The sequence below is a fragment of the Myodes glareolus genome, chromosome 2 (assembly GCF_982192425.1).
Source record: "Myodes glareolus chromosome 2, mMyoGla1.1, whole genome shotgun sequence".
NCBI lineage: Eukaryota > Metazoa > Chordata > Mammalia > Rodentia > Cricetidae > Myodes > Myodes glareolus.
Window position 1 is genome coordinate 100,011,939 of NC_142027.1, and position 19,943 is coordinate 100,031,881.

General features: G+C 46.6%; 1 protein-coding gene across 1 annotated transcript in view; it reads left to right on the plus strand.

The window, feature by feature from the left end:
- Window positions 1-19,147, plus strand: part of Kpna7 (karyopherin subunit alpha 7) — a 31,501-nt gene extending 12,354 nt beyond the window's left edge. Inside the window, exons 6-11 of the mRNA XM_085677299.2 lie at window positions 2,206-2,288; window positions 5,411-5,674; window positions 11,077-11,310; window positions 12,127-12,309; window positions 15,377-15,523; window positions 18,950-19,147. Coding sequence (XP_085533425.2) covers window positions 2,206-2,288; window positions 5,411-5,674; window positions 11,077-11,310; window positions 12,127-12,309; window positions 15,377-15,523; window positions 18,950-18,994 — 956 coding nt within the window. The 3' untranslated portion in view covers window positions 18,995-19,147. The remainder of the gene's footprint in view (window positions 1-2,205; window positions 2,289-5,410; window positions 5,675-11,076; window positions 11,311-12,126; window positions 12,310-15,376; window positions 15,524-18,949) is intronic.
- Window positions 19,148-19,943: the final 796 nt, after the last annotated feature.

Genomic DNA, 19,943 nt, shown 5'->3' on the forward strand with positions numbered 1-19,943 from the left:
GTTAGTGGTACAAACCTAGACTTCTAGGTGTCGCGTTCATACGCTAGGGCTGAGGATATATAGCTTGCTTGGTAGGGTGTTTGCTTAGCATGTAGGTTTCATCCCAGGACTATAAAAAGCTGAGCATGTTGGTGCACATTTCTGATCCCAGCCCTTGGAAGGTGGAGGCAGGAGGATCAGGAGTTCAAGGACACCCTTGGCTATGCACTGAATTTGAGGCTATCCTGAAATATATAACAAGTTCCAGGACAACCAGAACTCCATAGTGAGACCCTGCCTCAAAGAACAAGCGGGCTGGAGAGAGAGTTCTGTAGTTCAACAGCACTAGCTGGTCTTGCAGAAGATCTGGGCTCCCTTCCCAGCATCCATGTGGTAGCTCAGGGTCACCTGTAACTACAGTTCTAGGGGGTCGGATGCCTTCTTCTGGCCTCCTCAGGTACCAGGCACACACATGGCACATATGCATACAAGCAGGCAAAACACATCCATAAAATAGAAATAAATTTGAAAATGAAAAGGTTGGTTTATTAAGGACCAGTAAGATGGCTCAGTGGGCAAAAGGCACCTGTCGCCAAGCCTGATGACCTACCTGGGTTCTAGCCGCAGATCCTACATTATGAAAAGACAGGCCTCCTACAAATTGTCCTCTTTACCTCCCTATGCACACTGGTTTGAGCACACAAACATACACACACATGCATACAAGCACTCACACACTTATCCATACACACACATACACATGTACACATATTTTAAAAAGAGTTGATATATTAAAGACTAGGTAAGGTTGATGCAGGACAGTAAGGAGTTGAAGACCAATCTAGACTACATGGTGAGTTTGAGGCAAGTACCAGATATATAACAAGACACTAACTTACAAAAGCAAAGCAAAACAAAAAACCACACACAACAAAAATCCCCCCAAACAAGCAAGCAAGTAAAATAAATTGGCCAGACATGAAGGGGTATATTTTCAATTCCAACACTTGGGAGGCAGAGGCAAGTGGATCTCTGGAGGTTTGAGGCCAGTCTGGGCCACATAGTGAGACCCTGTCTAAAAATAAATAAAATGTAAGTGTGTAGGCATGGTAGCGCTTACCTTTCATTGCAACACTCAGGAGACGGAGGCAGGTGGATCTCTGAGTTCAGGCTAGCCAGAACAACATATGAGACCCCCATCTCAAAAAAAATAGCAAACAAGGAAAAATTGCTAATGGCTAATCTCCTCCCTCAATGAACCCCAGGGTTTGTTCTGAATTCATTTGGAAATGAATGCCCCTTGCCAACATTCTTTGGGAAAATAGTTTTTTTCTAACAGTGTCAGTCTTTCTGAGAACCATGGATGCAGCCAGGGTTTACAACAGGTCACTTAGGCAAAGCTGGCTGTCTTCATTTTGTGTCTAGGACCTCTGCTTAGAACAGCTGCAGCGGTGTGGTGCCTACTTGAGACACTGGGCATGTACACCCACCCCCAGACACCTAGGAAACCCAGCAGCCAGTGTACAGCCATTCCAACTACTAGCCAAATACCCCAAACTGAGTTTTCATCTCTCATTCTCTGTATAAACTTTAAAAGATTACACTCATTTATTTGAGGTGGGGATGGGGATTATACGCATGCCATGGATCACATGCAGTAGTCTCACGAGGACACTTTCAAGATTTGGTTCTTCTTTCACCATGTGGGTCCCAGGAATTGAACTCGGGTCATCAGGCTTAGCTGCAAGTGCTTTTTCCACTGAGCCATTGAACTGAATTAGGAATAAATTTTAAAAGAGATTTTCTTATATGTATATCTATGTCTGTGTTTTAATGTGTGCATGTGAATATAGATGCCCAGTGAGGCCAAAAGAGAGTCTCGGATCTTCCTGGAGTTGGCGTTATAGGCAGTTGTGAGCTGCCTGCCAGAGGTGCTGGAAACCAAACTCATGCATGATAAGAATAGTATATATAAATCCTTAACCACTGAGCAACTTCTCCAGCCCCATTAAAAATAAACTTCAAAGGTTAGATACCCAATATGGATTTATCCTTGAGCATTTTTGTGGGAGAGTAGATTGAGATGTAGCCCAGGCTGACTTGTAACTCACTATGTAGACTGGGCTGGCCTTGAACTCACAGAGATCAACCTGCTTCTGCTTCCTGATTGCTGGGCTCAAGAATGTGTGCCCAAATCTTTCATCTTGCGCTCTCTTCCTCTTGTAGGTGACGGCCCAGAATTCAGAGACAACATCATTTCCAACAATGCCATCCCGAAACTGCTCCATCTTATCTCGACAAACATACCAGTGAGTGTGTTTATTTATCTATTCATTTCCTTAATGGGATTTCATTCATTGTATGCACACTCGGAGTGTGCACACATGCACTTGTAGGGTACAATTTTTCTCCTTCCATTATTATATAAGGGGTTGAACTCAGGTTGTCCTACTTGGTGACAAGTGTCTTTACCTGCTGAGCCATCTTGCTTGTCCTTGACTTTTTTTTTGTTTTGAGACAGAGTCTCACAGGTCAGGCATCAAATTCACTATGTAGTCAAGGGTGACCTTGAACTCAGATCTCCCTGTCTCTCTCTCATTAGTGGTAGGATTACAGGTGTACACCACCATACCAAGTTTATGTGGTATGGGGATGGGACCCAGGGTTTCAATCACACTAAGTAAGCACTCTACCAACAAAGCCACCAGTCCAGCCCAAGAGGACGCATTCGACTACTTACAAAGGAACCATATGAGACAGGCTAATGCCTGTCATTGTGTGACTATGAAAAACACTGCCAACACCCTGGCCTAGAGTGGGAAGAGGCCCTGGGGTCAGACCGTTGGGCTTCAACTGTTCGACATCAGGTAGAAAACTGGACATGGTATACACAGGTGATCCCAGCCCTCAAGCTGTGGCAGGGTTGCAAGTTCAAGGTCAGACTGGGCTGCAGAGTCAGCCCAGAGCTTCCCTGCCTCATCTGATGAATAGGAGTGGGGTAGTGCCTGGAAGGTTGTCCACGGGAGATTGGACATCCAGGGACGAATGGTCTTGGGTTATGTTTCCACACTGATCTCTGGGTCCCTGAGGTAGAATATTTAGGAGAGAAAGTGATGAGATCCAGGGCAGTTCTGAAGAGTGATCTCACAAGATCAGAAATATGTCTGAGCATGGGGCTCTCTGAGTTGGCTAAGGAAGGAGGGCTGTCAGGAGTTTGAGGCCTGGGCTGACAAAATGCTCAGTGGGCGAAGGTGGCTGCCACCAAGCCTGAGGACCTGAGTTCAACCCTCAGAATCCACACGGTAGAAGGGGAGAACAGACTCCTGCAGGACATCATGGCACAAGCGCACTCACAAACACAAATGCAATTAATTCACCTTTGAAGCTGCCTGAGCTCTATGGTAAAACCCTGTCTCAAAAGAAGCAAAGAAAGGAAGAAAGATGAATGTGGCTGGATGTAATAGAGCAGGTCTGGAGTCCTTGCTATTTGGGAGGCTGGGGCAGAAGGATCTCAAGTTCAAGGGCTGCTTGGGCAAATTAGCAGCTAGAGTTGGAGCCGGAGAGATGACTCAGGGGTCAAGAGCTCTCACTGTTCTTCCAGAGTGCTGTGAGACAATGGTCTTGTACCCTGTAGAGATTTGTCACTTGTATTGGTTTAATAAAATGCTGATTAGCCAGTAGTCAGGCAGGCAGTATAGGCGGGGCCACCAGAACAGGAAAATTCTGGAAAGAGGAAAGGCTCAGTCTGTAGTCATCACCCAGATGCAGAGGTAGCAAGATGAGGTCTTACTGATAAAAGGTACCAAGCCACGTGGCTAACACAGACAAGAATTATGGCTTAATGTAAGATATAAGAGTTAATAAGAAGCCTCAGCTAATAGGCCAACCAGTTTATAATTAACATAAGCCTCTGTGTGTTTCTTTGGATTGAATGGTTGAGGGACTGGGCGGGACAGAAACCTCTGTCAACACCAGAGGACCTGAATTCAGCTTCTAGCAGGCACATTAGGTGGCTCACAACACTATAATTTCAACTCCAGGGAATTTGACATCCTCTTCTGGCCTCCACAGGTACCTATGTTTAAATGACATATATGCACACATACACCACATACATGCACAAATAAAAATAATTTTGAAAAAAGGACCCAGGTAGTGGTGACACATGCCTTTAATATCAGCGGTTGGGAGGCAGAGGCAGGCAGATCTCTTGAGTTCAAGTCCAGCCTGGTCTATAGAGTGCATTCTGGAACAGACAGGGCTCCGCAGAGAAACCCTGTCTTTAAAAACAAACAAACAAAAAAAAGGGCAAGGGGATGTAGCTCAATGGTATCATGCTTGCTTAGCATACACAGGACCCTGGGCTCAATTGCTAATACCATATATATTATATGAATTTTTATGGCAGGCTAGTAGAGTTACAGATGGCAAGAAGACTAAATTCCTGAGTTTGTTTGTGACGTAGTCTTCATGTATCCTAGGCTGGCTTTGAACTCTAAGCAACCTGTTAGCCTCAAATTCACAGTCTGTCTGCTTCCACCATGGCTGAGATTATAGATATGTGTATCTGCACTCAACTGTTCGATATAATTTTTGGCAGTAAAAAGGTGATCAAGGGCTTGGAGACAGCTCAGTGCATAAAGTACTCACTGTGTAAATGTGAGGACCTGAGTTCAAATTCCAAGAACCCACATAATGCCAGGTTCATTAGCACACACCTGTAATCCTAGTATTTAGATAGGGAAGTGGGGGGTGGGAACAGGTGGATCCCTGGAACTTTGCTGACTAGCAAGTCTTTTGTGCACAAACCCAAAGAGTGAAACACAGAGACCCTGTCTCAAACAAGGTGAAAATGGAAGGTGAGGTTGTCTTCTTGACCTCCACATGTGTGTCGTGACATAGGCATACGTGCACTTACACACATGGTAACAATGTTAAACCATTAGGCCAGGGGACCGATGAGAGATGGCTCAGCAGTTAAGAGCATCTGCTGCCCCTGCATAGGACCTGAGTTCAGTTCCCAGCACCCTTGTCAGGAGGATTGCAACTGCCTGTAACCTCAGCTCCAGGGGACAGGGGATCCATTCTGTCTTCTGACCTCCGTGAGCATGTGTACACACACATACATGTACACACATGCTCATACCCAAACACAGACACTCGACTATACACATGAATAAAAATAAAATCTTGAAACAAGCCATATGTCAAGTAGAGTGGGGAAAGGCATTGTGAAGAATACAAAGAAACCTTCATAGACTTTTAAATATTTAAATATAAAGCTCATTATATTTGCCCCGACACATATTACTGCCTGAACTGAGTTCATTTTGATGTTCAAAAGCTTTGGTCTGCTCTGATCAATAGTATTGATCAGGATGGAAAGGGCACTCCAACATTTACATTTTGTCTCCTTTGCACCCCGTCACAGATCACATTTCTGCGGAACATCGCGTGGACTTTGTCCAACCTGTGCCGGAACAAGAACCCGTACCCTTGCGAGCAGGCCGTGCTGCAGATGCTGCCTGCCCTCTCTCAGCTCCTTCAACATTACGACAACGAGATCCTCTCAGACACCTGCTGGGCCCTATCCTACCTCACAGAAGGCCACAATGAGCGCATCCATCATGTGGTGTCCGTGGGTGTCCTGCCCAGGCTCGTAGAGCTCATGGCCAGCCCAGAACTCAACATCTTGGTAAATGTCACCACGGGTCTCGACTGTCTTTGCAAGAGGCTTCAGACTAGACTGTGTGGGTGCCATGGCTTCAGTTCAGAGTGCTTGCTCAGCATACCCAAAGCCCTGGTTCCATCCCCAGCACTGTAGAAACTAGACTGGTAGTACATGCCTATAATCTTGGCATTGGGAGGATGGAGGCAGGAAAGATAGAATTCAAGGTCATGTTTGGCTGCACAGGTCTTCTGTATCATCTCCACTCCCACCCCAGGTCTTCTGTATCATCTCCACTCCCACCCCAGGTCTTCTGTATCATCTCCACTCCCACCCCAGGTCTTCTGTATCATCTCCACTCCCACCCCAGGTCTTCTGTATCATCCCCACTCCCACCCCAGGTCTTCTGTATCATCCCTACTCCCACCCCAGGTCTCCTGTATCGTCTCTACTCCCACCCCAGGTCTTCTGTATCATCTCTACTCTCACCCCAGGTCTTCCTGTCAACTCTAACCCTTCACCTGAAATCCAGCTTGTTACCTGTAGGTCTCTGCTCTTTGAGACTTTCTCACTAAACCCTTAGATAAGTTTACATCTCAGATCCTAGCAGCAGTTAAATAACTTAGGCTTTCTCCACCTGAGCATCAGTGAGTGACCTGATTATAATCCTACCACCCAGGGACCCCTCATACATATTTTCTTACTGTTCTACTGATTTTAACTTGAGCAAATTGGTTTTTCTCTGTTTTCCTCTCCACCCATCTCTCTCTCTCTCTCTCTCTCTCTTTCTCTCTCTCTCTCTCTCTCTCTCTCTCTCTCTCTCTCTCTCTCTGTGTGTGTGTGTGTGTGTGTGTGTGTGAACAACAGAGAAACAGAAGTGGGGAAGAATAGAGAGCCATGCATAGAGAGAGAAGAGAGAGGACAAAGAGTGGGGGAAAGAAAGAGGGAGGAAGAGGAGGTAGAGGCCAGGGGAGGCAGGGGCCAGGGGGTCAGAAGCCAAGAGGGAGATAAAAGCAGAGGCTGAGAGGGGGCTATAAAGGCAAAGACAGAGAGAGAGGGAGGAGAAAGAGAATTGGGGAAGACAGACATAGAGAGAGGACAGACGTAGAGAGAGAGAGAGAGAGACAGACGTAGAGAGAGAGATAGACATCGTAGAGAGAGAGAGACAGATCGTAGAGAGAGACAGAGACAGATATCGTCGAGAGAGAGAGAGAGAGAGAGAGACAAAGACAGACATCATAGAGAGAGACAGATGTAGAGAGAGGAGACAGACGTAGAGAGGAGATAGACGTAGAGAGAAGACAGATGTAGAGAGAAGAAAAGAGAGAAACAGAGATAGAGACACACACAAACAGACACAGTGAGAGAGACAAACACAGACAGACGCACAGAGAGACGGGCACACAGAGAAAGAGACCCACAAAGACAGACACGTACACTGAGACATAGACACACAGAGAGATATAGACAGACAGACATACACAGAGACACACAGACAGAGATAGAAGACAAAGATAGAAGGCACACACACACAGAGATAGACAGATACACAAACAGACATACTCGCACAGAGACAGACACGCACACAGAGAGGGATAGACAGACATGGAGAGAGACTGACTCACAGAGACAGACAGATAGAGTCTCACTGTGTAGCCCCGGTTGACCTGGACTCCATTATGTAGACCTGACATTACACTCACAAATCTACTTGTCTCTGTCTCTTGAGTGTGGGAAAGGCGTCTAGCACCATGCTGGCTGTATAGAGAGTCTTATGTAGCCCAAGCTGGCCTGGACCTGAATCCCTAGCTGAGAACCCCAGACCTGTGATCCTCTCTCTGCCTCTATCTTCCCAGTGCTGACACTATGCCTTGTACCATCTTGTCTGGCTCCACTACCTTGACCCCTCTCAGTCATTGTCTTTTTATTGTATCACACACATCTTTAGTGGCTTCTTTTCTGAGATTACAATAGTATTTTCCAGATGGCAAAGTGAGTTTGGGGGCGGGGGCAGGGGGCAGGGAGAGTGAAAAATTATCAGGAGAGAAGCAGCCAGGTTCGCTGTTGGATGCATGTAACTGCACTTAAGAGGCTGAGAGAAGGATCACAAATATGAGGCTAGCCTGGGCTCCGTAAAGAGATTCTCTCTCTCTCTCTCTCTCTAAAAAAGAAAATCACCTTTAAGCACTTACATATTTATTATGTGTGGGGCGAGCCTATACCACGATGCATGTGTGGAGGGCGGAGGACAAGTTTCAGGAGTCGATTCTCTCTTCACCACGTGGGCCCAGGGAATCCAGTTCCCATCAGCAGGCCTGAGACTACAAGGCGCCTTTATCCCCTGAGTCATCTCACCTTTCCAGGGAAGCAACTTTTACTAGAAATGCTGAGGCCCAGTCGGTATTATCTGGACAAGGCTGTGGGGTTTAGTCCATCCCTCAGGTGAGTGGCAGACTAGCCTGATAGTGGAAACACTCTTGAGAGCCTGCAGTGGGGGCTGCCACTGCCGCACAAAGTGAGCCATTTCACAGCCAGCTCCCCTGAGAGGCTGTCACCTGAAGCTCTACCACAGACCTCCCTGGGGATCCTCTGAGCTTCTTAAAGAGGCTGGTGAACACATGGAGATGCGACTGGGGGTGCTCATTGGCTCCAGTTTAATACACAACCGAAACCTGGAGTCAGCACAAACGTGAGTGTACAGCAGACCCGGCAATCAGCCACGAGTTTTTCCAGGTGAGAGTTTTGGACATGGACTCGGACTCTTGGTGAACACCTGCGATTCTAGCAGAGGTTAGGAAAGGCTTGTGAGTTCAAGGCCAGGGATAAGGATGTGCTCGGTAGATAGAGGGCTTGCCCAGCATTCAGGAAGCCCTGGGTTCCATCTCCAGTACTGTGGCTGTGGAGCACACTCATAATCCCTGCACTAGGGGGTGGAGGGAGGCGGCAGGAGGATCAGGAAGCTCAAGGTCATCCTTGGCTACCTACTGAGTTTGAGACCAGTGTGAGGTGAGACCTTTTCTCCAGAAAAAGTTAAGAGGATCAAAAGCTTGGTGTCCTTGGCTACCTAATGAATTCGAGACCAACTTGAACTTACATGAGAGATCCTGTCTCAAAATGCCTAAAAAAAACAGGACAGCAGATTTTTTTTTTTTAAAGAAGTAGAATCTCGGGGCTGGGGAGATGGCTCAATGGTTAAGAGCACTGCCTGCCCTTCCAAAGGTTCTGAGTTCAATTCCCAGCAACCACATGGTGGCTCACAACCATCTCTAATGAGGTCTGGTGCCCTCTACTGGCCTGCAGACATACACACAGACAGAATATTGTATACATAATAAATAAATAAATAAATAAATATTTTTTAAAAAAATAATAAAAAAAGAAGTAGAATCTCACATAGTCCAGGCTAGCCTTTTTTAAAAAAAATACATTTTTTATTGATATTTATTGAGCTCTACATTTTTCTCTGCTCCCCTCCCCTACATTTTTCTCTGCTCTGCCTCTCCTCTCCCCCATTTAATCCTCCCCCAAGCTCCCCATGTTTCCAATTTACTCAGGAGATCTTGTCTTTTTATACTTTCTACTTCCTATATAGATTAGATCTCTGTAAATCTCTCTTAGTGTCCTCATTGTTGTCTAAGTTCTCTGGGATTGTGGTTTGTAGGCTGGCTTTCTTTGCTTTATGTTTAAAAACCACCTAAGAGTGAGTACATGTGATAATTGTCTTTCTGTGTCTGGGTTACCTCACTCAAAATATTGTTTTCTAGCTCCATCCTTTTTCCTGCAAAATTCAAGCTGTCATTATTTTTTTTTCTCCATTGTGTAAATGTACCACATTTTCCTTATTCATTCTTCGATCGAGGGGCATTTACGTTATTTCCAGGTTCTGGCTATGACAAACAAAGCTGCTATGAACATAAATGTGCTCATGTCCTTGTGGCACGATGATTAAACATCCTTTGGATATGTACCCAAAAGTAGCATTACCGGATCTTGAGGAAGGTTGTTTCCTAATTTTCTGAGAAATTGCCACACTGACATCCAGAGAGGTTGTACCAGCTTGCATTCCCACCAGCAATGCAGAAGTGTTCCCTTTTTCCCACAACCTCTCCAGCATAAGTTGTCATCAGTGTTTTTGATCTTGGCCATTCTTACAGGTGTGAGATGGAATCTCAGAGTTGTTTTGATTTGCATTTCTCTGATGACTAAGGATATTGAACATTTCCTTAAGTATCTTTCAGCCATTTTAGATTCCTCTGTTGAGAGTTCTGTGTTTAGGTCTGTACTCCATTTTTTTTAATTGGATTATGTGATCTTTTGGTGTCCAATTTCTTGAGTTCTTTGTATATTTAGGAGATCAGACTTCTGTCTGATGTGGGGTTAGTGAAGATCTTTTCCCATTCTGTAGGCTGTTGCTTTGTTTTGTTTACCTTGTCCTTTGCTTTACAGAAGCTTTTCAGTTTCAGGAGGTCCCATTTATTAATTATTTCTCTCAGTGTCTGTACTGCAGGGGTTATATTTAGGAAGTGGTTCCCTGTGCCAATGCATTCAAATGTACTTCCCACTTTCTCTTCTGTGAGGTTCAGTGTGGCTGACTTTATGTTGAGGTCTTTGATCCATTTGGACTTGAGTTTTGTACATGGTGATAGATATGGGTCTATTTTCATTCTTCTACATGTTGATATCCAGTTATGCCAGCACCACTTGTTAAATATGCTTTCTTTTTTCCATTTGATATTTTTTGCTTCTTTATCAAAGATTAGGTGTTCAAAGATGTGTGGATTGATATCCAGGTTTTCTATTTGGTTCCATTGGTCCTCCTGTCTGTTCTTATGACAATACCAGGCTGTTTTCAGTAGTGTAGCTCTGTAGTAGAGTTTGAAGTCAGGGATTGTGATGCCTCCAGACGTTCTTTTATTGTACAGGATTGTTTTGGCTATCCTGGGTTTTTTGCTTTTCCATATGAAGTTGAGTACCGTTCTTTCAAGGTCTTTGAAGAATTTTTCTGGGATTTTGATGGGCATTGCGTTGAATCTGTCCAGGCTAGCCTTAAATTCATTATATAGCCAAGAAGGACCTTGAGCTTTGGGACCTTCTGACTCTACCTCCCATGCACAGGGATTACAGGTGGGCAGCACCACGCCAGGTTTATGTACACAGAACTTCACACATGCTGGGCAAGCACTCTACCTGTAGCTGCACACCAGCCCCCACTATACCATAATTTACCCATAGTGTCCCTTATCTAGCCACCTTGACTCAGAACCCTTTGGGAAGCAAACAAGTACTTGAGACTATGTAAAAACAGCTACGGGTATGCTGGCCGAATAAAACCCCACCAACTTCCAGACATCACTGGGCACAGCACTCAGCACGTGACTCCTGAACTGTGACACATTGCAACACTTAGCCGCTTGTCTTGGTCCTTCCAGACCCCTTCTCTCCGCACAATGGGTAACATTGTCACAGGAACAGACCTGCAGACCCAGATGGCCATCGACGCTGGCATGCTGAAGGTACTGGGTCAGCTCCTGAGACACCCAAGGTCCTCCATCCAGAAGGAAGCTGCCTGGGCCATGAGCAACGTGGCTGCTGGGCCCAAACACCACATCCAGCAGCTGATCGGGTGTAACCTGCTGCCCCCATTGGTAGCCCTACTAAAGAACGTAAGTGGCGGAGCCGGGGAGAGAGTCTGTAACAGTGCCTGTTGTACAAGCATGAGGACCTGAGTTCAATCCCCAGCACCCCCATGAAGAGAGAGAGAAGTAGGATAAACAGAGGTTCAAGGTCTTCTGTGGCTACACTGTGCTTGGAACGCCAGTTTGAGCCATGTGAGACTTTGTCTAAGAAAATGCATCCTGTGGGAGTCAGTCTGTCTGCTTCATGGTTCTGCTCACATGCGGTGTTCTGATGAATTGAAGGCAGGCGGTCAGGGCATGGGACAAAAATTTCATATATAAACTCAGCTCTTACTATCTGACCTGGCGAGTAAGCCAAGTTAAACCAGGTCTGGAGCACACACCTGTACGTCTAACATTCAGGAGGCTGCAACAGGAGGATTACAAATTGAAGGCCTATCTAGGCTACATAGTCCCAGGGTGACCTGGGCTATATAGTGAAACCCTGTTTTTTTTTGAGACAGGATTTCTCTGTAGCTTGTGAAACCCTATTTTTAAAAGCTTAAGGCGTGGTTCTGTTGGTGGAGTGCTTGCCTACCATACACAAGGCCCTGGGATCGAGTACCAGTACCACATAAACCAGACATGATGGTTCTCATTGTAAGGACAGCATTTGGGAAGTGGAGGTGGGAGGGTCAGAAGTCCAAGGTCCTCCTCATCTCTATTGCAAGTTGGGGACCAGCCTGGGCTGCATGAGAGAGCCTGTCTCAAAAATGTATAGCAACAACAACAAAGCACAAATCAAGTCAACATTACTTTATGATGACCCTGGCACTGTAGAGAATGCAAACTCCGCTTTTGCAGGCAGAATTCAAGGTCCAGAAGGAAGCTGTGTGGGCTGTGGCAAACTTCGCGACAGGAGCCACTCAGAGCCAGTTGAGCACACTTCTGCACTCAGGAGTCCTGGAGCCGCTGCTAAACCTGCTCACTGCTCCAGACATGAAGACCATCACCATCATCCTTGACATTGTTTCTTACTTTCTCCAGGTAAGCTGTTCTGAATAGCAGTCTCGGACAGAAGACAATGAGCATGTGAGCATACTACTCAGAGACATGGCAGTGGGGTTGCTGGGGCTGGGGGCCAGAGGGCTCAGTGGGTAAGGGTGCTTGCCTCCAGGCTGACCACCTGAGTTCAGTCCCCAGGACCCACGTGGCAGTGGGAGAGACTTGGCTTCAGCGAGTTGCCGTCTGACCTCCAACATGTGCAATGGTGCATGTGTTGATGCATACACGAGGGGTGGGGGACGAGAGAGAGAAAATGAATGTGAAAAGTTTAAGTAGCGCAAGTAGGTCGGGCTGGGATGTAGCACATTTGCTAACATGCCTCCCTAGCAAATGTGAAGCCCTGGGTTCCATCCCAAGCACCACATAGCCCAGGCAGGCTGCTACAGGCCTATATATAATCCCAGCACTCAGGAAGTTGAGGTAAGGAGAATGAGGAGTTCAAGGTCACCCTCAACTATATAGCAAGTTAGTGCCAGACTGGGTTACATGAAACCCTGACCCCAAATGAATAAATGAGTGCGTGAACCCCACGTAGGATTCTCTGGTCTTTTTCCCACTTTCCCCCCACCCTGTGGATACCTCAAAGGGAAAACAAACAAGAAAAGGACTCCCAGCCAAGCTCGCAGTATACACCTGCCATCCTAGCACTCTGGAGACAGAGGAAGGAGGTCATGAGTTTGAGGACTGCCTAGGCTAAGTAGAATGTTTGAGGCTAGCCTGCTGGGCTATCCAATCTGTGAAGCAAGCGTCTACGTGGGTGCCTCCAGTTTCTCACGCGAGCACCTTTGCGGCGAGTGTTCAGGACAGACCTGCTCGCATCCTCGTTCTGTGGAGCCTGTGTGTGAGTGACACAGGGTTCACTGCAGAGGTTTCCCGGGAAGGACTCAGGCTAAGCTGTCACTCACTGCTCATTCAGGATAGGGACTGGCTGCTGTCACACATGCCGTGCTCAGAGAAGGGAGCATTCTCTAGGGAACGTCCAAATCAGAGACCTGAGTATAGATGAGTCCTGTGGACACCTGGGGAAGAGCATTCTAGGCCAAAGGAATATCAAGGGGGAGAGATAGCCAGAGCAAGTGGTTGGAAAATGGGGGGGAGAGTGAACCGAAGGTATGGGTTGGGGGGCAGGGGAGGCTGGCTGGTGGAGATGTGGGTTTATCCTGCCTGAGACTGAGAAACCCTCAGAACAGAGGGTTCAGTAACACAACAAACTTTTAAAGAGCTGGGCCAGTGCCAGCTTTTAATCCCAGAACTCGGGAGGCAGAGGCAGGTGAATCTGAGTTTGAGGCCAGCCTGGTCTGCTGAGTAAGTTCCAGGACAGCCAGGGATATACAAAGAAACCCTGTCCTTTAAAAAAAAGTTACTAGACCTTTAAAAAAAAAAGCTTTATTTTAAGTGTGTGGGCAACGTGCACATGAGTGCGGGTGCAAACAGAGGCATCAGATTTCCCTGGAGCTGGAGTTGCAGCTCACAACAGGTGCTAGTGAGTCACCTGATGTGGGTGCCGGGAACTGAACTCAGGTCCTCTGTAGGAGTAGTTTGTGCTCCTAAACACTGAGTCATCTCTCCAGCCCTGAATTAATTTTTGTTTTTGATTTTTTTTTTTTTTGCTTTGGAGACAGGGTCTCCTTATGGAACCCAGGCAGGTTTACATAGAACTCATGGTCGTCCTTCTGCATTGTAAGGCCTCTGAAATACTGAGAATACAGGAAGACATCACTGTGTATCGATTTTTTTTCTTTAAGGACTGATTTTATTTTATGTGAATGGATATTTTACCTGCATGTATGTCTGTGTACCACATGCCTGCAGGGCCTACAGAGGCCAGAAGAGGGCATGGGATCCTCTGGACCTGGAGTTACAGATGGTTATGGGCCAATTAGTGGGCACTGGGAGCTGAACCTGTGTCCTTTGGAAAACCAATCAATATTCTTAGCCACCAAGCCATTTCTCCAACCTCCCTATATCAAACTTAAAACAGATGGTGAGCCATCAGGGGATTAAGTCATAGAAGGAGGATAGGACAGGTTTGAAAAGCACCATAAATCCTTTAAGAGTAGTACTGTCCCCAGACAGGATAACATCATTTCTCAGGACAGTCACAAAGGAGAAGCGATGAACATCAGGCACTGATACTGTGAATTCCTTTAATGATTGAGCTGGGTGTGCCTGTCCAACTGACACTTAGCGGGTGGAGAGAGGAGGATAAGGAGTTGAGGGGCTTTTTGTTGTTTGTCTTTTGCTTATTTGTTTTTTTATATTTTTCGAGGCAGGGTTTCTCTGTAGCTTTGGAACCTGTCCTGGAGCTAGCTCTTGTAGACCAGGTTGGCCTCTAACTCACAGAGATCCACCTGCCTCTGCCTCCCGAGTGCTGGGATTAAAGGCGTGCACCACCACTGCCCAGTGGTTTTTTGTTTTGTTTTTTGAGACAGGGGTTTCTCTGCAGCTTTGGACCCTGTCCTAGAACTAGCTTTGCAGACCAGGCTGGCCTCGAACTCACAAACATCTGCCTCTCTCTGTCTCCCGAGTGCTGGGATTAAAGGCACGGGCCGCTACTACCTGGCTTTTACTTGGTTTTTTATTGACTATTTTTCATAGTTTTTCACTTTGAATTCTTTAATGCTTTGGACAAAAGCATTTTTGTATTTATTATATTTGTATTCTCTAACGTTGAACACATTTTGAGTAGAAAAGTGAATGAATGTATGAACAAGTAAATGCATGGGTGAACTCATGAATGTATCTGTGAGTGAATGAGTTCATGGGAGATTTTGTGAATGAATTCATGGGCGATTATTGTGAATGAATGACGTCATGGGTGATTTTGTGAATGAGATTTTGTGAATAAATGTGCACATGCATGATTGAGTAAATAAATTAATGAAATGAGAGGGAAATCTTGGCATTTCCAGTGGGTCTGCGGTCACTCCTGCTGGACCAGATCTGTCTCTACCTAGGAAAGCTCCCTTAGGGCCGTCCAGCTGAAGCACCCACCCTCCAGCACACTCAGTGTCTGATGGTCTCTTTGCTGGTCTCCGTCTGTCCTCAGGAGGCAGACAAGCTGCATGAGAAGGAAAACCTGTGTCTTCTGATAGAGGAATTTGGTGGTATTGGAAAAATCGAGTCCTTACAGCTCCACCAGAATTGTCATATTAGCCAGAGTGCCCTGAACATTATTGAGAAACACTTTGGTGAGGTGAGTAACAAGGGCCCCACGTCCTGGGGCCACCTCTGGGTGGCCGTGCTTCCAATGCTATCGCTGTGAACCTGGAGCTCAGTCAGGCTGGCTTCTCTTCCCCACCCTCCTGATTTTAACTGGCTGCCTTCCTGGCTCCTGTTCTTCATTGTGGCCTTCGAGTATCAAGAAGCTTGTTCGTGAGCTGGGAGGCGGTTCATCTGGTCGAGCACGTGCTATGCAACCGTGAGAACCTGGAGTTTGAGCACATGTGAAAAGTCCAGGGATGTTGAAACATGTTTAGGATTCTAGTTCTGGGTGGGTAGAGACGTTTGATCCCTGGCTCGTCAGTCTAGCAAAATGAAGTTCTAATCCAGGAAGAGATCTGTCTCACAAAACAAAACAACAACAAAAAATGATGTGAGATGGATCAGTGTTGTGATAGTCAGGAACACCATGACCAAAAGCAAGGTGGGGAGGAAAGGGTTTATTTGACTTACACTTCCATATCACTGTTCATCACAGAAGGAAGTCAGGACAAAAACCCAGAAGCAGGAGCTGATGCAGAGACCATGGAGAGCTGCTGCTTACTGGCTTGCTCCTCAAGGCTTGCTCAACCTGCTTTCTTTCTTTTTTTTTTAATTTAAAAGTTTTTTTTTTTCAGTTTGCATACCAACCACAGTTCCCCTCCCACCCCGTATCCATTCCTCAGAGAGGGTAAGGAAGGATAACGTCAGCCTGCTTTCTTGATAGAACCCAGGACCACCAGCGCAGGGACAGCACCACCCACAGTGGGCTGGGCCCTTTCCCATTAATCACCAATTAAGAAAGTGTCACACAGGTTTGCCCACAGGCTGGTTTTTATGAAAGCTTTTTCTTTTTCTTTTCTTTTTTTCCCTTCTTTTTGTTTTTTGTTTTGTTTTGAGACAGGGTTTCATTGTGTAACCTTGGCTGTCCTGGAACTCACTCTGTAGACCAGGATGACCTCGAACTCACAGAAATCTGCCTGCCTCTGCCTCTTCAGTGCTGGGATTAAATAGTGTGCATACTACCTCCTTACCACATCAGGCTTTTTAATGTGGGTCCCGCAGTGTTGGGATTAAAGGCTTGCTACCACACTGCCTGGTTGGAGGTATTTTTCTTAATTGAGGTTCCCTCCTCTCAAATGATCTTAGCCTTTGCCAGATTGTCCTGAAACTATCGAGCACAGCTGGGCAAAGGCACTTACTGTCAAGCTTGACAACTTACGTTCAACCCCTGGGTCCCACACAGTAGAAGGGGGGAAATGACTCTTGAAAGTTGCCTTTGACCTCATGCATGCTATGGCAACACACCCCTCATTCTCTTACACACACACACACACACATACACACACACACACACACGCATGCATGCACACATACACATATACACACACGCACACACACACATGCACGTGCACATATACACATCCATATGCACACACGCATGCATGCACACATGTGCACACACACACATACGCGCGCGCGCACACACACACACACACACACACACACACACACACACACACACACTGTTAAACAACATGGACAGGCCCTGAGGAATGATGACTGAGGCTGACCTTTGGCCTCCCTACTGCACACAAAGCCAGTCTGCAGCCATAGGAGTTTATCTCTTTGCTTCTGGTCTGAGAATGTCTTTTTCTTGGCACTTCAGCTGAAGCAGAGGAATGGGAAGGGAAGGGACAGGACACTCAAGATGATTTCCTATCTAAGAATGCAAACAATGCAGTCTGGCCCAGCTGTCGGAAAACCATTTTGTCCCTGACTGAATTTTGTCTTGTTCTAGAATACATAGTTTGGGGATGAGTTCTTCCACAAACCATCTGAGTTGTCTGCCACCCTGGGAAAGGGGGATCAGATAACAGTTTTCATGAAGATCCATCGAGTGGTAAAATATACATCACATAAAAGTTATCTGGGGGCAATGACACTAGACTGTAGCCCTAGCACTCAGGAAGCAAACACAGAAGGGTCAGGAGTTCAAGGCTGTCCTTGGCTGCATGGTGAGTTCAAGGCCATGGAGACTTTGGAGATGTACTTAGTTGGTAAAGTGTTTGCCAGACAAACATGGGGACCTCAGCTACAGCCCAATCTTCATGTAAAAACCTGGGCTTGGTGCATGCACTTGTAAACCCATCCTTTGGAAGGAAGAGACAGGCCGATGGCCACCCTGTCTATCCAAACTGGTGAGTTCCAGATTCAGTGAGAGACACTGTCTCAAAAAGCTAAGGTAGCAAGTGATTGAAGAAGACTCCTGAAGTCAACCTCTGGTCTCTGTAAACGTAAGTGCATGTGATCATCTGCATACATGTAGGCGCACATACTACATATACACACAAGGCCAGTTACAGAAGGACAAATCTTGATTCTGTGTCTGTGAGGTCCCGAGAGCGAGCAAACTCATAAGCAACAGAAAGTACAGAATGGTGGGTCCCAGAGGCTGGGTGGGGTAGAAGGTGCGAGAAGGTGTTAAATGGGAACAGAGTTTCAGTTCAGTTTGGAAGGATGGAAGTGGATGTTCTCAGTGGCAGCAAGCTTAAAAATCCTGAAGATGGCTCTGGTAGAGTCGCTGGGTGTGTAAAGAGCCGCTGCCTAACCTCTGGTCTGAGTTCAAGTCCCAGATCTACTCAGTGAAAGAGGAAACTCCCACAAGTTATCCAACCTCCACACAAGGATATGGAATGTGTACATGTGCTTGCTTGCTTGCTCATGCATATGCGCACGTGCGTGCGTGCGCACACACGCGCGCGCACACGCACACACACACACAAATATAAAATTTTAATTGTTAAAATGAAGCTGAACCAAGTGATGGGGTCCACACCTACAATCCTAGCACTCAGGAGGCAGAGGCAGGCATGGTAGAAATTTTAGGCCAGCCTAGCCTACATGAGAATCCCTCTTTAAAAAAAAAAGATAGATATGGTGACATATACCTGCAATCCTGCAATCCCAGACTGCACTTGTCCTCCCAGTGGTGGGGAAATAAGGAGGGAGCCCCAGGCCAGAGAGAGAGAAAGAGAGAGAGAGAGAGAGAGAGAGAGAGAGAGAGAGAGAGAGATCCTGTCTCAAACAAGATAAGGGCTGGAGAGGTGGCTCAGTAATTAAGAGCACAAATCGCTCTTGCAGAAGACCTGAGTTCAGTTCTCAACACCTTCATTAGGTGACTCACAGCTGCCTGTAACTCCCCGCTCCACACAGCCCCTCCCCAACCCCTGCTTTTCTCCACCCCCAAGCCCATCCTGAGAAGTATTTGGATAATTTGTGCCTCTGAGGAGCCTCAAGGTTACTCGAGATAAGTTCTAGAACTCTCTGGAAGAAATTCTAGTCCAGCTGGGATCGTCAAAGGTGCTGTGACAGCAAGTTGGAAAACCGGGAGCGTAACAGTGTCTGTTCTTCCATGAAGGAAGAAGATGTCGTCAGTTTTCGCACCCCGGGCCCGAGAGTGTGAATACACGAAGCACTTAGCAGACAGACCTCTCACAGCTGCACAATGACCAAGCCACACAGGGCTCATGCCTTTGAGAGGTGCCACCCCGCCCCCCGGAACTTGGTTCGTCACACGCAAAGCTTTTAAATCTTAATAAAATGTTCAACACTTTCACTTCTGTGTGGTTTCTGTATGTGTGACTTCTCTTGCTAGGATCAAGTACCCAGAAAAAGCAGCTTCAAGAAAGATTTGCTCATTGTTTGAGGGTACAGTCTGGCATGGTGGCAGGACCCCGAGGTGACAGGCCACATCGCTCCCGTACTCCGGAAACAGGGAGAGATGCACGCTGGTGCACGACTCTCTGTCTCCTTTGTATTCAGACTGGCACCCCAGTCCATGGGATAGTACCTCAGTTAACCGAGGTTTCCCTCCTCAGTTAACCTGATCTGGAACATCTTCTGTGGGGGCTGAGGAGATGGCTCAGTGGCTAGTGTTTGGTGTGCCATCAGCAGAACTGGAGTTTGGATCCCCATGGAAATGCCGGGTGGATGTGGCAGTCTGCTCGTAATTCCAGATTTGGAAGGTGGACATGGAATCCCCAGAGCGAGTGAGCTAGCTAGCCACGAACTTGATTCAGGGAATAGGTCGGAAGAGCAATGGGGGCTGATTCTTTTTATTGCTTCAGGCCTCCACGTGTTTGCACACATCCAGGCACAACCCACACACAAAATGTAAAGAAAAACATAATTTCTCTCTGGGTGGTGGTGGTGCACGCCTTTAATCCCAGCACTCGAGAGGCAGAGGGCAGGTGGATCTCTGTGAGTTTGAGGCCAAAGAGCTAGCTCCAAGACAGGCTCCAAAAACTACAGAGAAACCCTGTCTTAAAAAACCAAAACCACCCACCCCCGAAAAAAGAAAAACATAATTTCTCACAGATACACCTAGAGAATTCTCCTAGGTGATTCTAGGT